This window comes from Schistosoma haematobium, chromosome ZW (assembly GCF_000699445.3).
Source record: "Schistosoma haematobium chromosome ZW, whole genome shotgun sequence".
In the NCBI taxonomy this organism is placed as follows: domain Eukaryota; kingdom Metazoa; phylum Platyhelminthes; class Trematoda; order Strigeidida; family Schistosomatidae; genus Schistosoma; species Schistosoma haematobium.
The window spans coordinates 46407865-46429844 of record NC_067195.1 but is presented as its reverse complement, the minus strand read 5'-3'; the positions used below and the strand labels follow the sequence as shown (position 1 = coordinate 46429844).

Sequence of the window (21980 nt, the reverse complement as noted above, 5' to 3'; positions counted from 1 at the left end):
GATTGAAATATTGGATTTCATTTGGACCGTTGTTGATGAATACATTTGTTATTTGATTGATAAATAATTTGACCGTACAAATTATCCACCCATCATTTAGAACTAAACTAATTTTTGCATATTCTAATGAAATTCCAAAATAAAAAAACTGTATTTTGTGAGGTCATTGAAAATAATTTAAAAAAAAACGGGAAAAAAATCTTTTTATCAATAATAATTTTGAGAAAATTCTTATTAAACGTTTCATTTAAATTAGAAGAAAATTCGGTTCATTGTTGAAGATGAGAAAAAAAGTCTAATGTAGTAATATTCTTTGTTAAATATTTACGTTCAATCCATTAAATACAGTATGTTACAGTTACTTGAAATTAAACAATAACATCGTTGGATGCCGGCTCAATGGTCTAGTGGTTAAGTGCTCGTGCGCGAGACCAGTAGGTCGTGGGTTCGAATCTCACGAGGTGGGGTCGTTGACGAGCACTGCTGAGGAGTCCCATAATAGGACGAAACGGTCATCCAGTGCTTTCAGGTTTTCTATGGTGGTCTAGCTTCAATTGATTTATGATCTCAACAACTGAATTTTCTAAAATCTCCACAAAACCTCTTCTGATACAAATAAAGTATGTATTATCAGGTTTGTCGCTTTTATTTTGTATTATATATATTTAAAATTGTTTAATAATTTAAACTTTGCATAAGTTAAATGGGTTTATAGCGATTTAGTTTTATATGGGATGTGGTCACTAACCCTACAGCTAACCCGCCTCCTTTATACGGGCTTGGGACCGGCAGTAGCACAAGAGGGACTTCAGGCGGACGATCTAGACTTCGCAGATAACCTGGCTCTTCTGACGCACGAATACCAACAAATGGAGGAGAAAACGACCGGTGTAGCAGCAGTATGTCTCAACATACGCAAACGGAAAAGCAAGATTCTCCCATACAACACAACATGCACCAATCGAATCACACATAACGGAGAAGCTTTGAACGATGTAAAAACCTCTACATATCTGTGCAGCATCATGCATGAACACGGTCGATCTGATGCAGATGTGAAGGCGTGAATTGGCAAAGCAAAAACAGCATATTTACAACTGGAACTCAAAACAACTGTCAACCAACACCTAGATCAGAATTTTCAACACAAATGTTAAGACAGTTTTACAGTATAGGGAGGAAACCTGAAGAACTACGAAAGCCATCATCCAGAAGATACAAGTGTTTATTAACAGTTGTCTATGCAAGCTACTTCTATCACTATAAGCGACAACCTACCGTGGGAGAGAACAAACCAGATCCCAGTGGAGGGAGAAATCAGGAAGAAGCACTGGAAGTGGATAGGACACAATAATGAGGAAAGCACCCAACTGAGTCACAACGCAAGCCCTCAAATGGAATCCTCAAGGTCAAAGGAGGAGAGGAAGACCAAAGAACACAATACGCTGAGAAATGGAGACGGATATGAGAAAAATGATCAACGATTGGACATAACTGGAAAGGAAGGCCCAGAACAGAGTGGGTTGGAGAATGCTGGTTGGCGACCTATGCTTCACTGTGAGTGACAGGCGTCAGTAAGCATCAGTCAATGTTTATTTATTGATAATTTGTAGGCACAAATTTCATTCAAGGAAATTGAATCATATTAGGTAAGTTAAATTTATAGTTAATAGTAAATCAAAAAGACTATCGAGGGGAAAGAATAATGCATATTATATCAAACCATAATAAACTAAACAAATCTGGTTTCATCAGATTTGTATCGATTACACATGATTCATTTTCAACTGTTTACACTAAGGGACAACACGAACACGCTAGATTTACAACACATATTATAGGAAAAAAATCGATAATAAAAAATAAAATGAACTATACAATGCCCTGATTGAAATAGAAAGAATAAGTTTCAATAGCATTTTAAGATAAATACATTTTCAGTAAGTTACAGGAATAGTTTTACAAATTTTTGACAAAATCCAGCCGTTCTGAAATTCAAATTAAACATTATTGAACAAATTTAACACAAGCGATAATGTTCACCGAGATATATTTAAGTTAAAATGTGTATTAAAGTGCTGTGAATATGAAGTGACATTTCCCAAAACTAGGCTTCAAACATGGTAATATTTTGAGGATAATCATAAAAGTACTAGTAATGAAATGTCTGAGATTAATCAAACTGTGAAGGTCATCTCTCTCTACCAAATAGCTTCCTTTATTGCTCAGTATGTTGTTACCTCCAATGTATTCACAAGTATGTGTTAAAGCCAGTGTATCGAAAAGTAATAATAAAGAATCTAATTGCTCACAGGTTTGCGTATCACACACCAAAACATACACAACTTAAATGTTTAAATTGTCAGTTTTATTTACGTAGTTCCCCTAGTGAGAAATCAATGTACGAATAGCGTTCGTGATAATCAAAATGAGAAAATGTTTGATGTATATGAGTTTACTAACACAACACAGTTTGAAAGAAGAAAAGAAGCACATGAAATTTTCGTAAATTCTCATCATTTATCAAAAGGAGAATTCATTAGTGGTAAAGTTCAGAAATGTTGGCAGTGAAATTAGTAGAAACGGATGATCATCAACTGAATTCGCGATTGCATTATTGGACGCCAGAGTAATGGATTTAATAGCTTGGCATTCGTCCAGAAACCTGAAGGTTTCAAGTCTTATTTCTAGCCAAGTCGGGGTCCCATACTAAACTGAAACTGTCTAGTTTTTCCTGATTTTTACTAGTAGTTTAAATGAGATAAATCTCTGACGAATACTACCTAAAATTTATTTTATTGGCTAAACTAATAAAGATCATTATTCTAGTCCTGGTTATTTTATGATTCTTAAAACAGTATTCGCGTTCTCTAATGGTTCTTGTATTAAAAATTGAATCATTACAACGATATTGCATAATCACATTGTATATTCACATAACTATGTAGTTGATAAGACACACTATTGATTTACGTCCACACATTTGATATAGAAGTAAAAGAATGAAATCCACACATATAACTTACGTAAAAAGGCATACAAAACAGTTAATATATATGTATGTATACATAATTAGTTAACCAGGCCAAATAAATATCCTATCATTTATAGCCATTACGTAATACAAATAAGATTAATTACACGTATGAGAATTAGTTATAGTTCAATATTATTTTCATAGTAAATCAATAGACTTGGACAAATAAACAACTGATGAATCTACTATTTAATAGTTATTAACATAAACAATAAGCAAATCAACCCAAGAATTCAATAATGAAAATATCATATCCATTATGTTCTGAATAAATTTTCACTAAGTGGAATTGTTATCCTTTATTGTTACTGATTTTGTTTGTAAACAATCTAAATTGTAGTTATAATACCCACTATGTATTAAGTCAATATTTACATCTACTGTCAAGGCCAATTCGACCATGCTAATTGATTTTTTTTTATTTCTTCATTTAAAATACCAGATATTTTCTCCTATGACCTTGGAAAACATACAAATGATTAAATGTTCAATCGAGCCAATAAACGAAGAATTAATATTAAATTAGTTGATGACCTTAGTAAAAATCATTAAAAGAAGAGTTAGAATATTAAAAGAAATGAACAGAAAAACATGATTCACACGTTAGATATATGAGTCATCAAGAAGAACTAAAAGTTTCATGAATAATGTGGTTAATGTTTATTGAGGATTAATAGCATTAATTACTGAAGTGAAAACATACTGTTAAGGCTACGGAAATCTAAAATGTTTGGACAGTGTTAAAATGTTGCCAAGACCTAGTTTTAACAACTTTAGTTTGTATCTTACCAGTAAAATCAGTTACATCAAGTCATTGTTAAACTTAATGTAAAAAGTAAAATATAACAGAGGAATTAATGATTCTGGTGTATATGTAGCTAATAATTTGGGCTATTGATTTCATCGATAATAAGATTGAATCTTTCACTTCAATTATTTCAACATTTTTAATTGGAAACCATAATGTACAGTAGATTATTAGTTTCAGGAATTCGGCAACAACAATAACAGTTAAAAAATTGGTTGGCACCATTTTTCCCAACAATTTATTTCCATTGCCAACTGTCGAAAGTGAAACAAGGAACAACTAGCATCAAAACGCAAGAACACCAATTCATCTTACCTAGGATATATAACTTAGATGTTCGCAGATCCTAGTGTATGTATGTCCGCAATGAGACTATAGCCCTTGTAAGATCACTCCAAATGGTGGGGCGCAATAAACTAGTCTACTGAGTCCCAGTAGTCATTACTTGTTGAATAAATAAAAACCATTACTTAATAGTAATAACCTGGAAAACGAAAATCTAATTAAATTCAGGTGCAGTAGGATTGGCTATTTCAGGAGATGAGTACGTCCTAATTCTTGTGTTGCTTAATATTTGTTTACTCACTTAATCACAAATGTGTTTACACACGTTTTTGTCCTTGAGGGTAAATACAATTTGCAGTGCAAATCAGACAAGATGCACCGTTTTTTTTCTTCTTCACTAGTAGAGATGATAAATAGTTGCATTTCATGCATGATAGTGTGTACATTAACCAACCACATCAGATTAAGAAATATAACAAGAGAAAAATATCCATACATATGATTTTTGACATGATACTAGTGTGAACAAACCACCACTGATCAGTAGGACTTTTTGACATGTAACCTTGACCTAAATCATAAGAATTTATCTTTCATTTCCGAACTAAACATCGAAAGTAGAATTTTAAAACTCCACCACTAAAATAAAGGGCGAAAATTTGACAGCTGAGATTGACAGTAACTCAAAAAATCCAACAAGTATGATGGCAATATCTTTTTATCTATTTCTATGCAATAGGAAGGTTCAACTAACTGATGATTATTTATTGGGAACTCAAAGCCACATACCTATATATATAGTTCCTAGTAATACAACAGTATACAAAAATCATGAACATTGATGGCAAATATTTAAAATCTAAGCTACCCATAAGATTTTCTGTGTTACATGGACAGTACAGATGAAAGTTAGTACTATGAATTTAAGATTGTAATTAGGGTTTACCCGTATTAAAATTTGAAGAAATCATTTAGTTTCAACTTAAAACAAATACGATGCGTTCATCGCGTACAAGATAAACGTTCTAAGTTTGATCCCATGGGGGTTCATAGATAAACACTATAGAGTAGTTATACATTTGAATAAAATAGCCAACTAGTGTTAACTGATTTCCAGTGGATCTCAACGTCTTATCAGCCAAAATATGAAACTAGAAGAAATCCCTGTCTTAGTAATACACAGCTAACAATCATATTATTGTCAAACTATTCGTTCTAATATTGACGAATTTTCGTATATATCATATAATTGATTAGAATCATACTTACCTCTTTCATCTTGTGCATTATTAATACCCCAATGTAGTAAGGAATTATAGGAAGTCCTAGGACTTGGTGAATTAGATATAGATTCCATACTCGAAATACTACCTTGTTCACATGGTTTCCAATCAGTATCATCAGAGGTAAGTATTATAGATGGTGTGAGATTATCATTATCTGTTTGAGTGTAAATTAAATCCATTTCACTCGATTCAATCATTTCTGATTCATTTTTGTTGTGGCCATAATTTTCTTTATCATTAGTTTTATTGTCATTACCACTGTCACTAGTTTGTTGATGAAAATTTTGACAAGTTTCACCAAAAAAGCAAGGTGTTGAAGGCATTGTTGTTCGTTTAGATGCTAAATTCACATTATATAAGTTTGGATCTGTTGACATGTTCTAATATCATCATCATGTCATATTTTTATTGATCAGTAATATGTAATATTTATATGAGCACTATGTAATTTGGTCAATGTAACTAGTAACTTTTAAAAGCACATATCAGAATTGTCCTACACTTTTCTAATCCAAATGGTTCGGTTTCACAGACATTTTGAAAACGTTACAGTCAAATACTTATATAACTGAAGTAGTTTTACAAACATGACGCTATTCCACTTGATGAAGTGTAGATTATGTTCTCTAATTATTATTATAACATTATTACCAAATAACAAGACAATACAAGTCAGGAAAAGAAACGTGAATACAACAACATTTACCTTCGATAAAGCTTTTATATACACAAAGAAGATTTTACTTAACATTATTAGCCAATCAGTAAAAAGACAAGTGAAAATTTTCATTTATTTATTAAACCTTGAAAAATACTATCTACCTGTAACTATATTTGCTATACAATATGCTTAATTCTGATTCGATTAACTACAGAAATAGACATACTTATGTCAATACATTAATGTTAATATATATGTGTGTAAATTTATACACTGTAACTATTCCCTCGAATAAATGCAGTTAATGTGGGATTAATAAATAATAATTGAAAAAAAAAAATTAACTAATCAAAATTTGAATGTGGATTAACATGTTCATGATCTGCATGCATATGAAGGGTATATTAGACAATTTATTGCCCTGATAAATCTGGTTTCAGAGAGAATCAGCGCTTTATCAAATAAGAAACCATAATGTAGTAAGATGAAATGAGTAAGAATATAATAGTAAATAATGTATTCTTAATTTTTGGATTTACCTAGACAGTGAAATGTTCATCAAAGTAGTTTTTATTTGATATAATACAACGATATATTCACCCTGAATCATGACATATCTCACAGTTTGTATCCTGTATGCCGAAAATTTTGATGGAATCAATCAATTCATAAAGTGCGCCGTCACACAGATATCCGATAATGTTCAGTATGTGAAAGAGTAAACAGTCTTGTCATATAGGCAATGCTTAAGTGTACAATTCAATTAAATTGATCAATTTATCATGGAAATTATTCATATAAGATTTCGACAGTTGAAGAATGAGATTTGAAATATTCGGTTGTAATTTACTTGAATGTAAATTCTTATATAGTTGATTTGGGAATATGTGACTCGATAAACAAGATTTATAAAAGTTCAGTTTCACGCGTTCCGATACAATTTTGCATTTATGATTGGCAAATTCATTTAACTTTTTAATAGTATTTGCAGGGAGTTTTCTTTTAAGTAATTTTAATCAATTGGCCCCTTTTGATAAATTTCGATGGTGTAATAAGAAGACTATATAGAAATTGCCTCATTAAATTGTGTTTGGACAAATCTTAGTTCCACCGATTACATTGATTAAAGCCATATATATATATATATATATATATATATATATATATATATATATATATATATATATATATAAATATATAAGTTCCACGAACCCGTATGCGGGACAGAGTAAATGATGATGAAATTAATCTTTTCAAAAACTCATTCGTCAAAATATCTGTTACCAATTTCTGATATTAGACTAAGTAAATTTTCTTTTATTGTTTCTGTGGCTTAAACGCATCAATGAAATCAATTATATATAACATGTGGAAATAACTCTGAATTACGAGTTTGTTTAATAAATGATAGATAAAATTATAAACTAAGAATAGCTGAAAGAATCAAAGAACGACAGAGTGTTAATCATATATTTTTTCAACTAAACTTCGAATCATAGTTTGTAAATTGAATGGAATTATGTGTAATAGTTCGTTTCCTTTTGAACACATCATTTTCTCGAATGCTATATAATAAGGATCTATCCTTTGCGTAACACTCATTTACTCTATGTAATAATAACAAAACTTGTTAGTATATCAGGCAATTGTTTATGTGAGGATTCTTTAAACATTGCCTGACCGTCTATGAAAATTTGAGGTATATGAAATCAGAAAATCATCAAAATTTTACATATTTAGCGTACTTCTTTGTTAAGAGACTTTTATGAAGTTTGCTGTTATTAATTGTGATGACAGGAACGACTGCATACGCATCAAAACTATCACTACTCTAACATATATATGTAATCTCCCTATTTAGTCTTTAAAAACTAAGTATGAAAGGTTGCAGATCTAGTGTTTTTTCATCTACGGATAATGATAAAAAACAAATTATAATGAGTTTTATTTTTATAAAGACAAGAATAAAAGTTGAGAAAAAATTCTAGTTACAGTAGGATTTTAAGAATCACCTTCAGTCATAGGATAAAGCAACTAGTGATCCTGTTTCAAAAGAGAAATTAATTTGACAAAAAATGTTGTTTCGTATTATGAACAGTATTATTTTACATAATACAAACTGAAGTAAAAAAAACTTCATTACTTGTGTTTTCGGATTGTTTGAATAAGTAAAACGTTTACAGATACGCTTTATATCTCATGCTTAACAACAAGTGTAGGCGAACGTCATTGATTTTTTTCGTTAAGCGTTACATAAATCATGTGTTGCCTTCATTCAGAGAGAAAGTAGGAGAGACAGAATGATTTTTCAAATATTTTGAACGAATTTATTTGGGAAATCATTCAATTCCAGTTCAGTTGAGGGATCAAAGACTAAGTTATTAAAACTAAGATGAACAGTGGAGTTTTTGTAATATTTTTTTTGACAGCCTTAAATGATAGCTTGGTATGGATGATATACAGTCAGTTAATCTATTCTTTCAATTATTGGGGTTTGTATTTGTATACGTGTTTATGTAAGATGGTAAATTAGATTTAGTAGCAACAACAGTGGCAGTAGTATCGAAAATTAAAAACAAATGGAGCCTATATTGTTAGCGTCAGAAAAGTGTTTAGGATTTACAGTCACTGTTAGTTTTCAAAGACAAAGTACATGGGTTGGTATATAAGGATAGTCTCTGAACTAATTTATAGTAAAAGTAAACATGATCTCTGGATTAGCTGTTAATATTTACAAATCGTGTTAAATAAAACCCCTTAGTTATGTAGTATCTTTCATTACAGAAGATAATAAAGAGTAAACGTTATAAAAATGACTGATTAATCATCTGTTACTTGTATATTGAAATCAATAGTTATAATAAGAAATTTAGGTTTTGTAATGGTTGCACATTAAGCTCAAACCACTAGTCATTAATGAAATACCTGTATATCAAATAATATAATTCTCCTTGTAAAGAAAATTGAACATTCAGTTTCCTACTACTACAGTGAATTCGATCTTCGTTCGTGAATTTAACAAACTATCGTCCAAGTTTGATCATCTTAACGAGATTCAAGTTCGTACAAAATAATTTTACTGTTGTAGAATCCACTATTTATTTAATACTTACGATTAACTTATCCATACAAAAAACATTTTATGAAGAATTTATTCAAGCTTTTATTGATGATAACGCTGCTCGTGATCCAAATCAGAAACGAATTAAAATTTTCGCATTATACGCAATCGATAAATGCGTTCGTAGTTATCACAATAAAAAAACTTTCTTTTTCCAAACACTATCTAGACAGTTCGAACTTCGCAGATGAACTAGCTCTTCTATCATATACACACCAACAAATCCAGGTTGAGACAAACAATGTAGCAGCAGCCTCTGCAGCAGTAGGCCTCAACATACACAATGGATAAAGTAAGATCCTCAAATACAACACGGAGGAAAACAACCCAATCACACATGATGAAGACACTCTGTAAGAGATGGCAACTTTCACGTACCTGGGTAGCATCATTGATGAACAAGGAGAATTTAATGTAGACGTAAAGGTAAGGATTGGCAAAGCAATAGCAGCATTCCTAATGTTGAAGAGCATATGGAACTTGAAAAAACTGTTGATCAATATCAAAATCACAGTCTTCACTACGAACGTCAAAACAGTTCCACTGTACGAAGCTGAAACGTGGAGAAATACCACAACCAATTGACTAATTCGCTTCTTTAACTAAATATCATTTGGGTCTAAAGATAGTCTCTTTTAACAATTTACTCTTGGAACCCGAGCAATTTGAAAATCCAAAAGATTTGTTTTTTTTAATTATACACCAAAACTTTTCAATTTAAATACATGATGTTTTGTAAAGAGGAAAATGATTTAAAACGTTTTCTTCAGAACCAAATTTTAAAATACTTACACATATAGTATATAATTGTAAACTGTATATTTTTCGCTGGTTAAAATGAATAACCAGGCCATTTACTTTACTATGTGTGACCAGATTCACTTAAACTAATTGCTTGCCATTTTATCCACATTGTATTATTTTTCTATGATACAATTGTTTTCACCAAGAAAAATGTATGATATTTACTAAAGTGACTTTTTTGGATATATTCCCAAAAACCAGGAATATAGGAATGATTTGAAAATCATATGCAGATTGACCTCTAATATGAATAAAATTCGTATGATAATTTAATAATTAGAATATATGATCAATCAGTTGGGATTCGACATATTAAATTTTTTAAAATTATATGGGATATTGAGATAAATAAATTGCGACACTACTAGTTAAATAAGATTTCTCAACGAAAACAACCTTTAGTAAGGTAACTTACTTACTTACGCCTGTTACCCCTCGTCTAGGAGCCTAGGCCACCCACTCGCATCTTCCATGCAACTCTATCCTGAGCAATCCTTTCCAGTTACTATTCATTCTTTTCATGTCTGCATCCAATTCTCGACTCAGTGTGTTATTTGGCCTTCCTCCCTTCTGTTTCCCTTCACTATTCCAAGTTAGCGCTTGCAGTCGTGATGCAGTTTGGTGAGTTCCACAATAAATGTCCTATCCATCTCCATTGCCTTTTCCTAATTTCCTTTTCGGCTGAAGGCTGGTTTGTTCTCTCTCATTGTAGGCTGTTGTTGATGGTATCCGGCCAATACAAATTTGGTATCTTACGTAGAAAATTGTTTACAAATACTTGTACTTGCAATGACTGTAGTAATACGACACTGGTTAGCACCAACTATTTACAATTATCATTGAAGTTATTTCAAAACTACTGTTTAAGCACTTCACTAATTAAGTAGTCTAGCTTTTCAGAAAGTTTTAAACAAACTAAATAAAATCCTGAGATATCAAAAATAGGTGTGACAAAATTCAACTGAGAAGTTTTATCAGTATAGTGTTGCAGAGATTGGTGAGTTCTTGATTAAGATCATGAATTGATGAATGTTAGACCATTATTGAAAACCTAGAAGCACTGGGCAGCCGTTTCGTTCCAGTATGCGACTCCTCAGGAGTGTGCATCCACGATCTTGTACACGGGATTCAAACCCAGCAATTGGATCCCGGCTCAGTAGTCTACAGGTTAGGCGTTCGCGCGCGAGACCGAGGGTCATGGGTTCAAAACCCGTGCACGAGATCGTGATCGCGCACTGATGAGGGAGAAAAATGACCCTCCAGTTCTCTCAGGTTTTCAATGATGCCCTAACATTTATTGATTCATGATCTCAATTAAGAAATTTTAATGGATTGCATCATTATTAAGTAAGTATCAATAAGTGAAAGAGTTGCAAAAATTATCTTTTATAATTATAACAAATTTAAATAACTTCAAGAAATATTTGAAGAATAAAGGAGTTTATAGTTTTCACTATTAACTGACAGATTCATATTTATCATCAAATGAGTTTAAACTGTAGATGAATTAACATTGATTGGGAAAAATGGTTTCATCTTCTTAAATTGTTAGTATAAGCTTATTGTGATTTAACAGCTGTTGACAAATGTTGTTTTGTGTAACCATAATGAAAATGGATAATACGCCGGCGGAGCTATGAAAAATGCAATATACTCATATTTCATGTCACGGGTTATATATATATATATATATATATATATATATATATATATATTTTCGCATATTTTCGCAACACAAAATACATCCCAACATTACAAGAATTTCAACAAAAGTGAATTTTTTCTTTTTTCCTCGATATTCAACCCTGCATCATATAGAAATATGATATCATGCTAATGTATATACCAGCGATATAACTTCAGTGCTTACAAACTGTATTTTCTCTGAAACATCTGCTTGAAATTAATAAATAGAATTTTTTTCTTGTGGGGCGAGGGAAGAAAACATTAAATTATTCTGCTACTTCAAATAGCAATATACTGACAAAACTAAGGCAGAATAGGTTAACGAATACGGTAAGAATAAATTAAGCATTCTTAAATGATAACTTTGTAATCATAACACTATATAAAAGGCTATCGGATTCGTGGATGAAATCACATTACCAAGATCAATAGTTAGGAACAATGGACAGAGCGTATGTGGTACTTGCAAGACTATAGTAATAATAATAATAATAATCCTTTTGAGCAATACTAAATTATTGCTTTTTGTCAATTTCAGTAAACTATTTTCACCAACATTGAGCAATTGATCGTAGTTCATTATATTCATAAATGACTGGACATTAAATTTAAGGGCAAACTGTATACTGTTTTGCCTATGTAGCGTTCATTTTTACAAGTTTAGTTAGATATTAATGTTATAATGTATTTAGTTAGAGAACCAAACTGTTAATGATCCAATGACAAGATAACTTAAAAATAGAATTATTTTCTCAGTTTAGAGCTATGCATTTCATATGAAAGTTGATGATACTAGGACGTGAAGTGGGAATCGACATCATGAGAATTATTTAAAAACTTAATATAGAAACACAGATATTTCTATTACATTAGTAGTGGCCTGCCTTCGAGATAATTCCTTGGGCTTTGTTTGTCAATCCCCCTGATAACCGTTATTAAATCAATCCCAACGGTGTATGAATTCAGAAAGTAAAACGAAGCACCGACTACATTTTATTATTGGTTAGCTCAAATAACAAAGTTACAAGCACATCAAGCGAACTTGAGCAGAGAAGCTAATACACGTGAGCAAGCGAATGCAGAAACAAATCAATTAATAAGATGCAAACATATATATAATTTTATGTGGGAAAGCGGATGATGCATCGAGCAGTTTAAGCTAGATAGTAGGATATGTGCGTAGGCTGTTACATGTGATCGAGCGTAGATGCTTTTGAGGACGTGGTGGTAATAAAAAACAATAATAATATTAATAAATACAAAAAAATAGACAAATAGTTACTGTTCATATAATACTGTCTGTTATATAAGTTAAAAAAAGCGTTAGACAAAATTAGCCGTAAATAAACTTAGTTGTAGGTGAGATGTTATACATTAGAGAAGTGATATGTTTTCTGCTTTTCACTTAGCTACCTTCAACTTTATCTTCATTAAATCGTATAAAATTTTCATAATTAACTTCTGATTTAAATGAATAGAGTGAATTCTGTCATTACGTTCTGGTTTCAGTGATTATCTTTATGAGAAAATATTTTCTCTTACTTAGTAAATACGGTTTACTTGTAATAATATAACAGTAAGATATATAACATCTTGAGTTTACAGAATATAACTTGATTTAATCGGACTCAAAAGATTAAGAGTTCAATATTGTTTATCTAAATACCTATTCTGAATAAATCTGCTTTAGTCATCTTGGACAGCTGTTTTGAAAAATCTACATTTTATCTGTTTTATAAAGAAATTAGCTGTTTGTGGATTTTAATCAAACATTTAATCGTTTTGAGCAAAGATGGATGATGACTAGCACTGGAATCCAGGACACACGTTTCGTCTTATTCGGGGCTCATCAGCGGGATACACCTGCATCTCAAAATTGATGTCCACTCTAGGACTTAAATCCAGTACCGTTCGCTTCAAACGACGTCGCGGTATCCACTTAGTTTGAGTTCAGTTAGAGGTATGAGGGCAGTTATCACTTTCCGGCTGCCCACACCATGAAAAGGTTCTTTTGGACGTACCTGAAAAGGAAATTGGATTAGAGGTGGTCTCAGTGACCTGAGAGCGTGACCGCAGCGCTGCTTGAGGTCGATCACACACGACTGTTTTGTGAGTAATTTTCGCAATAGCTCCGTACTTGTTGAGACCTTACCGTCGGAGACGGATATCCGGGGGATAAGGCGGGGTGCTCATTTTCAGGGTCGACCTTTTCTAACTTCACCCCTCCTTGTAGAAAGGCAGCATCGCTGTTTTGTTGGTTGTCTTAAAGAAGAAACACCTTACTGCTGTCACTCCTCTGTACAGTCGGCAGTACGACTTCGCCTTCGGACCTTGGGTTTGCTGCTTTTCGTTTTACCGTTCTTCAACCGAATTGTCTGGCATGGTAGGACATTGAGGAACGATTGTTCCAGTCAGTATAGCCCGATCGGCTCATCAAGATAGGCAAGCCCGACTACCACGTGAAGGTAGCAGCAACGGCCGGCTACTGAGTCCTGGATTTCACTGCTAGTCACTATCCATTTTTGTTTATAATTCTTGTGAATTAAAGCAAAATCGAGGTAATACGCACAGTATGCACATATGCCAATAAGAGACTGATCAATTGCAGTCCTAAACATCAATGAGAATATTCAAGTTAACCATACCAAGTGAATTTAATCTTTTTCACTATAAAATCAGTATGAAATAACATACTAATATAAAAATTTGATTTTATTTCGTAATATTTACCTTTAGGATTTCAACCTAATTAGCTAAATAGCATATTTATTGAAAATATTAACCTGAAACAGTAATCATGAGTTGAAAATTGTAAGGATTATTGTCATTTATTGTATAATTTGATTAAAAAAACCCGCGAAATATTACTCAAGTAATATTAGACTGATAGAATTTAACATAAACATACAGCACGGACCTATCTAGCTGAAATAAACAAACGAACAAACACATGAAAATCCAAGCAGCATAAACTTCTAAATTATTCAAATAGAAGATAACGAAATACATTATTATACCTTTTGAGATTCTAGGTGATGACAGCAGTAAAAAGTTGATACAATGTAAATTAGACAATAACATTTCTCACTGAATTACCTGTATATGATTTCAAGTACAATAGCTATATAATGCTGGTAATAATAATTTTGATACAAAATAAAACAAATGATGAATTAAATAATCAAAGTTCATTATTTTTGTACTTGGTCAGTAATCTAAAGAAAATGCTCAAATCATTTATCTATCTGATTTACGAAAATGTCAACGATCTTACATTAAAAGCTAAAACAACTAAAAGATATTTTCAGTATAGGGTTATGGAGATTGGTTGGAGTTATATATTAATCACATTGAATCCGAGCTTAGTGGTCAGGAGGTTAAGCGTTCACGTCAAACCGGTGGTCCTGGGTTTGAATCCTGCGTCCGGGACCATGGATGCGTACTGCCGATGTGTCCAATACTAGGACGGAACGGCCGTCTAATGCTTCTAAGTTTTCAATAGTGATTTGAGATCGCAATTAAAATATATTTTAGCTGGTAAAAACTTAATTATTAATATTTATGACTAACATTAATTTAACAATCCCTAATGATATTCACACTCAAAATTGACTTTTATTTATGCTCAATAGCTTTGTGGTGTGGGTTACGTATATCCACATAATTAGTATATAACGATGGTCAGGCATAGATTGTATTTCAGTAGAAGATCGATAAGGAAAGAACGGGAACGGAACGCAATTGGTATGGACATGCAGGAACAATGGACTGATATTTGCAGAAAGAATAGTCAAGTTTGAGACTTGGATTGATATTTTGCACATTAATTAATTACTATATGGCTCTCAGATTTCGGTGAGACGGTTTGTAATTTCGTTTCAAATACATTCGGTTGTCCTCACTTGTGTTCTTGTTCACTACAGGCTATTTGTAATTTAAATATTCATTCAACTAAGTTAATTAAACTTCCAAGTTAGCTAGATGTATTCACAGCTTCATCATATTATTTATTAACTGGAAACAGTAGATATCGGTAAACTAACTTATCTGTATAGTAGTTATAATAATAAACAAAACAGAAATTAAGGTCAAATTCACTTGGTGTTGTTTCACTTGTATCTTCCGATTGTTATTCAAGACTGCAATTGATCAGTCTCATTTTAGTACATGTGCATCCTGTGCGGATTGCCTCAATATAGCTTTAAGTCAAAAGCTTTTTTATGTGAAGATGGCTAGTGGCTAACAGTGGAATTCAGGACGCGCGTTTCGTCCTGTTTGGGACTCGTCAGCTGGATGTACCTGTATCCTAGAATTCCGGAGCGAACACATCACGCGTCCTGATAACAGATATTAGATAGCTCCCAACGATGCACGAATTTCAGAAAACAATACGGAACGTTGAATACAGTTTGTTGTTGCACAGCACAGATCACAAAGCCACAAGACCACAAAGCTGATACCAACAAAAATTCGAATACGAATGAATAGAAGCGTACGAATTCTAGCAAATACCTGTGAACGGATGAATGGAGTTTACCAAGCACATATAAATGGCAAAGCAAATCAGTTATAAAATGACTTAAGAGACTAACATTTAAGCTAGTAAGAGAGATACATGTGTAGGCTGTTACACGTGACCAAGCATACACATTCGTAAAACAAGATTATAAAGATACGAAGATAATGACAAATTATTATTATTCAAATGACATAATCTGTTAAAAAAAAAAGTCAATTGAAAGGCAAAATTAAACGTATACGGACCCAAATGTAGGCGAGGGACTATAATTCTTGTTTAAATCATCAGTTCCGTTTAAATGAGATTATACTATTTTTGAACCGGTTGGCTAAGCTTCAAATGTACTCTTCGTCTGCAGACGAATAACATTCATTTGTAATAATTTTTGTATTTATTGTAAAACTCATATTGTTAGCTCAATTATTGAATTCTTATGTCATTATTATTCGAATAGAGTCATTTTGTCTCAGAAAAATACTTTTCTACTACAAATAATTTAAATACATAACTGTCTAATATGTAAACGATATATTCCAGTGACATGCATATTATGTAATTTTTTAGTGGCCCGGGATCTGACTTCAATTAGATCATATGTTGATGGCTAATGTATGACTACCATCGACATATACACATGTCACCTATCCTCGTAAATAATTATCTATTTAACTCACGCTAGTGAATGACGGAATTAAATAAATCAAATACGAGAATGGATTTTTGGATACCTATATTTTGTACATTCATTGATCTGGACAGGAAATGAGAGGGATGAAGAGAGTGGAAGGAAACGAAGCGAAATGACGCGCGGTGGAGAGGACGTGTGAGCCAACTCCCTTTAATCAAGCGTTAATCAATATTTATAGTCACACAAAAATAAGCTACAAACATGTGATGAGTAGGATGAGAAGTGTACACACCTACGCTCATATAAAAACAGTCAGGGTTGATAAGTGAATAATTAACACTGTCAAAACGCGACTCAAGAAGAATGAATAGATTGGCCTGTCCAAAAGCTAGAATAAGTTATATGGGCTTAACCGACACTAAAAATTATCCAGTTTTAGAAAATCTGTTCAAGTCGGTAATTGCATTGAAATCTGGTTGTTTTAAAATAAAACGAAATTATAATCCTAAAAAGTTATATTTCACCTACGAATATTGGACTCATCCGCTCGGAAAAATATTGATTTTTGTCGATCCATTTGAGCCATGACGGTTTAAGTCAAATAAAATTTGTAGTTCTATTTAGCTGGCTGTTATAATTCATGTTTCAACGTTTAGCGATTTCATAATTTTTTCAATCTATTTGCAGAAAGACTTTAAAAAAGAATATAGATTAATACGATTTTCAGTAATGAGTTCATCCTACCGAATATTATTAGTCTTGTGCAGTTACTAGAAATGTATTTTTTAATAAGATATTACATATTTTCATGAGCGTTTTGCACTAGAAGTAAGAGTTTGTGAACTATGTACTGATGTCCGACGAGCAATTCACTACTATTATAGTGGGGCATTTGAAAAACCACTGTAATGTGGAAAGTGTCGGCATCAGTGGTACATTATTTAAATAAAGCAGAGTTACGGCAAGCGAACATAATTTACTTCAATACTGCTCCTCGAATGCTTATAATGAGTTAAATACGAAAGTAATAAACATTAAAATATAGGTATATGTGAACGGATAGTGGTTAATTGAAGCCTCCTGGTTAAGAAAACTATATACATGTATCGTGAAGTATCGGTGATTATTTTTGAGAAATTCTGGAAATTGCGTTGTAACTCAGATTAGATGATATTTGTTAGTGGAACCCCGTACATGATTTGAACTCATTTGTGAAACAACAAAGTTAACGCTATTCTGCAAAGTAAACTCGATGAAGCCGAAATCTAAGATCAGCATTCATTTATTCAAATACTTTAGCGTCATCTCAAGACTACTGTTTTACGATGGACATCATCAGTACAATATTTGTTAATGTTTGGCATTTCACACTAGTAGTCAACTAGATTTCTTTAGCAATCACAGAACGTATTGTAACACAATTTAATAGATACTAAAAGAGAATGTTGATACAAATCACTGACATGCTAAGGACAACCAAACAGTTCAGTTGTCTAACATAGTGTTACAAACAATCTTACATTTTTACCCAGTATTCGTTTTGCGGTAAGATGATATACTGTATCATTGACATTGGGTTAACTTTCCTGAAGTTATAAAAAGTCAATAACAGGTTGAATTTGCACTGGGAATTAATCTATTTTCAATGACCTTATTGAATATGACTCTAAAATCTCATACTATCCAGATTTTACTGCTATTATCTACCACAGTAACAGTAATCATTTTGAATTCATTATATTGCATTAGATGTAGATACCAGCTGACAAACGTTTCTAAACTAAACTATCAGAAGAAATTACAATTAACTAGTGAGTTGCAATAATTCTCTGTACACAAAAGTCTAACAAGCATGTTAGTGAAAAGTATTTAAGCTAAATACGTAAAGTATTGTTAATTTAACTATACAAATTAAGAAGAAATGATTATGCATTTCTTTATTCTGTGATTTTATCAGAAAATAAGAAATAATGAGTTATTGTTGATAAACCTTGTATACAGTTCTTAGATTGAGACAGTATTTTTCTTTTTGCTTCATCTGGTTAGATTCGCTGAAGCGTTTACAACATATATATAACAAGAAAATACTCTTTTAAAGCCTTTTTAATTAGATTCACCTATGTTTTATCTAGTGGTAATCTAGATTAATTGTTTTTGAGTAACCATAACAATAAAGATCCATTATGTAGAAACAAAATCACTTGACATACTGAAAAAAATCGTCTGACTGTTAATTGACACTTTGTTTCAGAAAATAAAAGAACGTTTCATTATTCTCTTTAAACATAACAAATCCAGATAATGCATTAATTGTTTACAATTCTTTCCTTGATTTCATGGGATGACAACAGGACCATATTCTCAACATTTATACAAACTGTGTCATACATTTTCTTCTCTGATAAAATAGTTTGAGGAAACTATGTTTATAATTACAATGTTATGGTGAACTTAGGTTAAAAAGTTTATTTTATGTTGTATAAGTATACGTACATTGTTTAGGAAATTTACTTTTCAACCAGAAATTTTGGATTAAACAATGAATGACCAATATCTTAGATACAACCTTGATGACTATTACCAAACTAGAATATAACCACTGCTAGTCCTATCTGGTTTTTAATGGTTTCCCAGATGATAAGCATCAATAATGCAAAAATTAGCTTCAAAATGAATTTAGCGTCATCAACTACTTAATGAAAGAAAGTTCATTACTTCATGTAAATATAAAGAAGGGAATTAATCAGTGTTATGTTATCTTTCTTAACAAGTCATTGATTTATACCTATAAGTAAGAAGTAATCGTTTGAAGACGAATCAATGGAAATGGATAGCTGAGTAAAACGCAATATCTTTTGATCTGAGAAATTTCCATTTCACTTCGCGTATTCGGTAAATTCAGTTGGCATTTGGTATATGTTAGTTACAAGCAAAGATTTAAACATAATAATAATCTTCGATGAAATTATGCTGTCGTGACTCGATCCAGTATATTTACGAGATTTCATCAAAATGTAAACTTGGAATTATGCCTGTTCAGGAGCTATAATTATAAGTTCATTTCTAATTCTTTAGAAAAAAGAACATCTTAATCTTCTAGTGTATTTGACAATATTATAGACTACAATAGTTATTAACTAGAAAGAAATATGGAAAAAGTACTAATTTGATTTTTATTAAACCACCAAATATTTATGTAGATATGGAACCACTAAAAACATTGTCTGATATTTGTTTCTATTCATCATTAAGACATCACTGAGAACCTGAAGAGACTCATGAATATATGAAATCTCTCGAAACTCTTTTAAACTGTAATGATAATGTACTGTATTTTGGTAAGATACTAAAGAACAGAGCGACTGCAATTTAATCGATGAATTATAATACATTATGTTGTTTATGTGATAAGAAATGATTGTAAATGAAATGATCTGAATAATTTTATGGTGAATAAGGTTTATTTAGAGTTACTTTAACAAAAAGTGAGGTTGAGCAAGAACTTGTTATATGGAGTCACTGTAGGAGAGCTCTCCAAGTCACATTATATACGATCTCATTATCGAATTAACCGATTTTAGTTTTAATACTCATCCAGTAGTGTTGAGTGTAAAAACAGTTGTAGACCGATAACGATCTGAAAGTTTTGTTATTAACCAATTTTAAAATCATATATTGTTAGGTCATTTATTCAGGATACGTTATTTTATTCACTGATGCACTAAATACTTTCATTCTAGTCTTATATTACAATTTGTAAATAAATTAGTTTTATCGTATAAAATTTAGACCATTGCTAATTATCTCTTACAAAAACGTTCAAGTTGTCTTACAAAAAAGGATGGATAGTGGCTAGCAGCGGGATCCAGTACATGCGTTTCGTCCTACTCGGGACTCGTCAGCTGGATGTACCTGCATCTCAAAGTTGATGTCCACTTCGGGACTTTATTTAGTATCGTTCACTTCAGACGCCATCGCGTTACGCACTGAGTCCTGATAGCCACCTGCTTGTGAGACAGGATGAAGTTTAAATTCACTTGGCATTATCTGATTGTATCTTCCCATTGTTGTTAAGGCCTGTAAGTGATCATTTTCTTGTGGCCATTTGTGCATCTTGTGACGACTGCCTCGATATTGCCTTGACTCACAAGCTTTATAAGCAAAGATGGATAGTGGCTAACAGTGGAATCCAGGACGCACGTTTCATCCTACTTAGGACTCGTCAGCAAATAATACCAAGTGAATGAGAGTTGTTTGTTTCACAAAAGATCTGATGCATACTAGGAAATAAGAATACTTATTAAAATTTGTCATGTAACCTTATACGTATTCGTGGTAAAAAGCATACTGACATGCCCAAGTCATATAGAAATTCATGATATTTTGATTTGAATTTTTTTTCACTGAAGAACCTTTTCCATTTCATCAGTTGATAAATTGTGATTAACATTGGATGATCGGTCATATATACTATCGTTCTAAGAGATTAAACGACTGATACATATTTTATTTCAATCAACGAAATTGTATTCTTTTAATTAAATGATACATCTATTAATATAACATTAACTAAAACAAAAGTGATTATTTATGAATTTAAATGTTTGACTATACATTGTTTTAAATTTTATTTTCATTTATTTGTTTTAATCTACAATTTAGGTTAGAACGAATCAAAAGTTCGTCGGAAGTATAGAACATGAACGTGACATGATTAAATCAAGACACTATTAAGAGTGACTTCCTATTATAAACTCCCCATATCTCATTATTTTAGTTACATTATTCTAACTGAGCAATAAAAAAATAATGTAAATATCTGCATACGTAAGAAACAACTTTATTTAAGCACTACTGAAATGATACGAATTTACATGCAGTTTAATTCATTTTAGTTATTTGACTTGATTTTAAGTAATATAATATGAATTTCTCAAACGGAAATTCACACATAAGGTTAGATCATTTCTTTAGAAATATTATCATAATATAAGGTTGAAATGAACTCAATGATTTTCCTGCGCTCAAAACGATATATCAACTTATTAATTCTGATAGATTGTAAATATATTTTAAAAAAATTAGTTTGCTTAAAAGAAGATAAGGCTCTAGAATTGATCCTATGACCTTATAGTATTAGTTTTT

General features: G+C 31.7%; 1 protein-coding gene across 1 annotated transcript in view; it reads right to left on the bottom strand.

Moving 5' to 3' along the window:
• MS3_00003704 (uncharacterized protein) overlaps positions 1-21980 on the bottom strand; it is a gene marked incomplete at its 5' end in the record, with an annotated part of 131175 nt that overhangs the window by 42250 nt on the left and 66945 nt on the right. Inside the window, one exon of the mRNA XM_012940049.2 lies at positions 5400-5756. Coding sequence (XP_012795503.1) covers positions 5400-5756 — 357 coding nt within the window. The remainder of the gene's footprint in view (positions 1-5399; positions 5757-21980) is intronic.